The sequence below is a fragment of the Primulina huaijiensis genome, chromosome 12 (assembly GCF_012295235.1).
Source record: "Primulina huaijiensis isolate GDHJ02 chromosome 12, ASM1229523v2, whole genome shotgun sequence".
NCBI lineage: Eukaryota > Viridiplantae > Streptophyta > Magnoliopsida > Lamiales > Gesneriaceae > Primulina > Primulina huaijiensis.
The window spans coordinates 4668770-4675091 of NC_133317.1; the positions used below are offsets into that span (position 1 = coordinate 4668770).

The following is a 6322-nucleotide window of genomic DNA, read 5'->3' on the forward strand; positions in this document are numbered from 1 at the left end:
TGGTGATGTTGGGAGATTTGGTTTTTGGTTTATCTAGCTATGATTCATCTAGTTTCATGTGAAGAAGGCAAAAGGAGTATGGGAAATTAATCTCACTTACTATCATAAATCACTAACTATACTATTGGAGATATTGTTTGTTTATAAGGATGAAACTCCACAGTCTAAAAAATAATGCAAATAGAAGAAACATCGAGTGTTTTAGATATTAAATTACTAGATTGACAAGAAATTATTCTGAAACCTTAATTTTATTTTTAAGTCAAATGGATACAGTGGATTTGAGATATGAATTTAAAATCGAATATCCTCATATCTGCTTATCCAAATGCACCTTTCAGTTTATGGTTTACTCATTAAATTTCTCCCTATCTTTTTTTTATAATCTCTTGGTGGGGCATTGATTTTTCTATTTTTGTTTTCCTTTTATGAAATCTGGCTTCAAATTTAGTCTCTCTATAGACTTGATTTGGGCAGAATCATATGGTTTGGTGATTTTTCCCTTTGCTGCATTGAGTTTTTATTTTTGGTAAATAATAAAGCTTTGATAGCAGAAAAAATTATCAAATATACTCTTTGGCCAAAACAAAAACAAAAACAAAAAATAAAGTAGAGAAAATAATTTAGATAAGATATTTTGTACTAATTTTGTTTTTAAAGTTTTGATTAATTGTTAAAGAAAGTGTTGGTATTGTCAAAAGGAAATAATTCAATGGGTAAACGAAAAAAAAATCAAGAAAGTATTAAATTAAATACACTTTCACCAGAAGACATTGGCTTCAGCATCTCATTGACACTCGAAACATCAAATAATAATATTTAAAAGCAATTGCATATTGGCTATCAATCACATATGGTGTCTGAATAACTAAAATACATAATACTGAGTGCTGTAGAAGGGACTGCATATCGGCTATCTGAAAACCAGTTCTTGACGATGTCTTGAAATGAGTTTTTCGGGTTCGATTCTGGCCATCTATCTACCAATCTGAAACCATATTCTGATGCAGCAGAAGTTAAAGATAGCTCCTCGACTTTGCGCAAAACGTGGCATAGAATCAAAACTGGTTTTTGATCCTGTTCTATAATTCTGCTGGATGACATCAATTTTCGTGCAGTAGTGAACAAGGGATTAATCGCCTGAGGAATATAAGTTACATCCGTGCCAATAATAACATCAAAACCTTTCCTGTTTTGTTTCTGGATAGCATCTGTATCGGTTTCATTACCCCATTCTAGTTTTCTCACTTGTAGTGTATCGAGAAATGGTGATTTGAGGTTTGAGGATACATTTTCAGTCAAGATTTCGAGTGCTTTTGTGTCACCATCAGTGGCAACGACAATGTCGGCAAATCTAGCAGCAATCATTGAACAGATTCCACTGCAGCCACATCCAAGTTCTAAAACCCTTTTACCAGAGACAATTTTATGATTCGTGGCAAGTACATAAGCCATTAACCTAGCTGATTCCCATAGCATTAAGCCGGTTGATGTGCAGGTATGTTGGTACTCTTTGGAAAGTAGTCTTATCTTGAAATAGTAATCATTTATTGCAACATCAACAACCTGAACAATATGATAGAGAGCTATTCAGGCAAAGGCTCTTAAGCTGAAAGAACAAATCCTATATTAAGATTCATGGTTTCGGGGTATATCAGGTGTAAGTAAGCGTTGAAGAAAGTTAAGGGAAGAGCAAAGGGTAAGGTGATCACCTCTTCACTGGAAGATGGCACACCAAACATTTCAACGGCCATGCCCTCGGATAAATCAATTTCAAACCCATTTTCAACATCTTTTGGTTTATCATTATCCCATTGTAGATGACTCACTGCACTTTCAATTATACAGTGAGCTGCCTGAAAAACAGCTTGCACCCATCGCCTGCACGGAAGAATACAATTTTCTTATAAAAACGAATGAATACACAGTCAAGATGGAATAGGTTTAGAATTCAAAGAATCCTCATGAGGCATCTTATGAACGGGTGAATGTAATTGTGTTATTGGTGGCATTTGGAAGAAGCAAAAGGTTATAAAGAGAGCAAATAATCTGTTAGCTGTATTTTTACTCTTCTTTTCTCGTGTTTGCTAGGAAAATTTTCCATGATACTAACTTTTACAATAGCTGAATTAAGAAAGGTACGTTTCTGAATTAAAATGTAAAACTGCACAATTTCCGATATCATCAACTAAGCACAACCATCTCATATTCTAGAGCAGGGTGTTTCTGTATGAAGATGAAATCAGATATGCAGAACGAAGAAAGTACATGGGGTTTGTGATATTTAAACAAATGATAATACATCCCAGCGCCACCAATGTTTGTTCCATTCAAATGTAAGAGCATTCCCTATTTTAAGTAACAACTGAATTCAGAAAAAATCATATACATAATATGATATTGCCTAGAAGGATTCTTTATCACAATAATCTCAAATGATTTACCTATTCATCACAATCTCTCTTGATCTATTTTCCACTTGCTTGCAGCACAAAACACGTTCTTTCATGTTGAATCCACTTTCTTTGAAAAGATTTTCCAAGAACTCAACTGAGAAGTAGAACGCTCGCTAGCAAAAGGAAGTAATTATTTGAAACTGGATATATTTATACAAATTCAAGAAGCTTCAATCTGAATAAAGGTAGCTTACAGTTCCATCGCCCCTCACATAGAAGTTTTCGCTGATCTTTTGTTCGTTGCCAATAAACCTTTCCTGTTGGCACAATATATTAAATAAAAAGATGTGCCTTGCAACATACGAGACAAATACAAGTTGAATTGATGCATTAAAGGAAGAAATTCTAACAAAACTGCATCCATTCGCACCATTCTGGGAGTATTTAAAAGCTATAAGCATAAATCAAATTGAAATAAGTACCACAAACTGGAATTTCATAACACAATAATCACAAAGATTAATGAAATCTGGTCAGACTCTTACCTGAGCAAGATCACCAGTAGCATAATCACGAAACAGTATATGACCATTTGGCTGGGTGTGGAATAATGAAATATATTAGAAAAAATTCAGAGCATATTAACTCAACAATATGATGTCAATGTGGCTCAAGCAATCAATCAATCACCTTGAGAACATTTTTGATATTCTGTACCACTGTAGGCATTTTCTCTGGTGACACTGCAGATAAAACAAATATCTATTTAAAAAGTCAGACAGTGGGTCAAAGGCAACATTCTTTGTAATCAAAAGAGGTACAAGAAAATAGACGTGATTTAAACACCACATTTAATTACTATATAAATTTAACCATAACAGGAAAAAAATTCAAATTATTAGCAGCTTCATACGTACCATTGTCACGATGTCAACGGACGAAGGAGAAATATGCTGGAATAAATCATCAATGGTTAGATCACAAACAAATGCATTGACCCTTGCCTCTGTGAAGTCCCTGTGCCTCTGGAATAGCATACACGACAGAACTACATGTTATCAACAAACGCCTTCGAATGTTATATTTATAACAATGGAAACTTGAGACATCACGATGTTCACAACTGGAGATACAAAATATTGATATTAGCCAATTGCATAAACATACATATAAATACATTATCATTATCCCAAAATATTAAACAAGAAATCTAACCTTAACCAAATCTACAGCACGAGGTGAGAAATCACATGCATGCACAAATATATCTGGGTATGTTGCAAGCAACGGAAATACAGTATTTCCAGCTCCACAACCAACCTAGTAAAAAGCAATTGTGGTAAGGATCATATTTACAAGAAGTGCACGTGAAAGGCAGTTAAATATCTCAATTATTTAACATCGGGAAACTACAAATTGTAACCAGGGGAATGTAAAAATGGGAATAAAAAATTTCCTGCACGTTCCTGTCTAATCCCTTAGGTAATACAAACGATCCATGGGGCATGAATTAGATGAGTTGGATGCTGAAATAAAAATTAAGTTAACGGTTAACCAACCGATGCTCGGCATAGTGGAATACCTCCAAAATAACATGTCTTCCTTCTTCCTACAAAGATAGCAATTTGATTAAAATCTGGTTTGGTTCAAAATTACTAATGTCGAGGTTGAATTACTTACAGAGAAGTGGTGTCCCCATTCTTTGTCCAGGTAATGCCGATCTTTAAAAAACTGAGGAATATAAAAATGCAAAAAAGTAACATCATCCCCCCGATGCCTAAAAGTGGTAAAAAATTATATGAGAAGAGACAAAAAAGTCAGGAATCAAGCAACTGCCAGAAACTCTAATGAGTGGATTGGTCACGCTTAAGTAAACCCTGTCAACATGGAACAAGTGATATCAACTTCCTGAGTCCATGTCCAGTTTTTCACATTCCAAACATGATAAACATTAGCAGAACCACAACAGAAAACATTTGTCCAAACTTAGCATCTTCACTTCTTGTATCCATAAGACTTTGGTTAGTCATATATCCCCTGAACACAAGTTTGACAATCATATTTCTTCAGCTTATTGGATAAGATGGAATGAATGAACCAACCCGGTCTTGATGACGTTTATAAAATATATCCCAGTTCTTCTTTGCACCTCTTTCATACTTCTCTGGTAAAATAAATACCAATGTAGCGAATAAAGTTTACATATAATACGTAAGAAGCTTCTTTGAAATTAAAGTGAAAAGTGATGACAGAACCTCTCCAGAAGCCAGATATTTCATCATTTGGAGTTGAATATATTTGTATCTTTGGCTGTTTTGGTGGTTGATTTCTGTCCACGCTTGCTTCCATTTTAGAGGTGGTTGACATTGCCCTCTATCTTTTATACTACAAATAAATTGGTGAAACAATAAAATTCAATAATTAATATCAAATCATTAATCTTCGTTTAACAAATAATGCAACAAAGATACTTTTGGGAGTTCAAAAAAGCCTAGTAAGTAAAATTTTCAAAGTTAAGTAACGCCAACCAAACTTTTGAGATACTTGGGCGATCAGCTACATAGCAATCAGTCATTCCAACAACACAGAAACTAAACCACTGCTCAAAGAGACGAAAAAAAAAAATAAAAATTGAAACTTCAAAATTATTATAAAATATACAGGCGAATCAGATCTTCGGCGAAGAAAAGAAGCTCCATTTACAGTTCTATTAATAGCCATTTCATTTGTAGATTCAGCAACGACTGCTTAAAATTCATAAGTATACGTCAGCAAAGGAAAATTCAAGAAGGAACGACAAAGTAAATTGAAAAATCCAACCTTTTCCCAATATCTTCACTAAATGGAACGAATCGAGCAACGTTTGCTCCACTTGAATCGGCGACCATTCCCTCGGTTCAACAAAAAATTTCCGCAAATCAAAATTTATATATATCTGATTGAAACCCATTGGGAAGCATTGGAGCTGTTGAGATGCAGAGGAGTCGTGAACCTATCGTAAGATCAGTCAGCATACGTAAATTTGCGTGGACGTCCCTTCACAAATTCAAATTTCCAAAAATAACCTCCCTTCATAAAATGTCTTTTATATCCCTTATTTAAATATGTGATATTGTTTTTATTTATTTAAATTATGCGAAAATTTAAACCTTACTAATTTATTTACCAAGAAATGGTGAAAAAAATATATATATGTCGATCGCTATGAGTTTTCTCAATCGTCTTTAAGTTTAATTTATGCGAACTTTACATTTTATATTTTTTTATGATAAAAGTATACCATGATAAAGTAAAAAATCTTGAAACTTGAATTTGATCACATTTTATACGATTTCACTAAGTTTACGTTTAGTTGCTCTCGGTCGTTTTTTAATGTATTTTACGGTCTCATCAGTTAAAATATATCATAATATAATAAATATTTGAAAACATAAATCTTATCGCATTTTATACTATTTCACTATGTCACCTATTAGTTAATATTACACTAGTTTTCATTTTTATTTTCTCATCCATGAAAATTATACACTAATATGGTAAGACAAAAATTTGTCTGAGACGGTCTCACAGATCATATTTTGCGAGACATATCTCTTATTTGGGACATCCATGAAAAAGTATTAATTTTTATGCTAAGAGTATTACATTTTTATTGTGAATATCGGTAGGGTTGACCCGTCTCATATGTAAAGATTCGTGGTAAATAGTTATAAATTTAGTGAATAATAAAACAACATGATTTAAGTCATATTTCCTACNCCCCTTGTGATGATGATCATAATGATTGTATACATTACGTGTTTTTATACTGCCTCGTTAAAAACCTTACTAGGAAAAACCCATTGGGATAAAAACCATAGTAAGGGAAAAAGAGTGCAGTCACGTAAACTCCCCCTCATGTTGACACGAACAATTCTTCACAAATT

At 33.4% G+C, this 6322-nt stretch overlaps 1 protein-coding gene across 4 annotated transcripts; it reads right to left on the reverse strand.

Annotated features, from left to right (window-relative positions):
• Positions 1–743: 743 nt before the first annotated feature.
• LOC140989884 (uncharacterized) lies at positions 744–5426 on the reverse strand. Of its 4 annotated transcripts, none has more exons than XM_073459384.1 (13): positions 5217–5426; positions 4652–4781; positions 4499–4560; positions 4077–4173; positions 3979–4005; positions 3612–3716; positions 3314–3421; positions 3087–3158; positions 2942–2992; positions 2651–2713; positions 2445–2569; positions 1713–1881; positions 744–1566 (listed from the first exon to the last, which is right to left on the reverse strand). In XM_073459384.1, the coding sequence occupies exons 1-13, from the start codon at positions 5282–5284 to the stop codon at positions 844–846; spliced, it is 1800 nt and encodes a 599-aa protein (XP_073315485.1). In that variant the 5' UTR covers positions 5285–5426; the 3' UTR covers positions 744–843. The 4 variants fall into 4 exon arrangements, with proteins under 4 accessions (XP_073315485.1, XP_073315489.1, XP_073315488.1 ...); XM_073459388.1 differs by having other exon boundaries at positions 4077–4127; positions 5217–5234; XM_073459387.1 differs by lacking the exon at positions 4499–4560 and having other exon boundaries at positions 4077–4127.
• Positions 5427–6322: the final 896 nt, after the last annotated feature.

Bases quoted from the DNA above. Each gene is read 5' to 3' on its own strand.
- LOC140989884 (XM_073459384.1), bottom strand. From the start codon at position 5,284: ATGGTCGCCGATTCAAGTGGAGCAAACGTTGCTCGATTCGTTCCATTT. The intron at 4,782-5,216 runs GTTGGATTTTTC...ATTTATTTGTAG, and splicing joins AGTGAAGATATTGGGAAAAG to TATAAAAGATAGAGGGCAAT. The intron at 1,567-1,712 runs GTGATCACCTTA...CATATTGTTCAG, and splicing joins TGCCATCTTCCAGTGAAGAG to GTTGTTGATGTTGCAATAAA.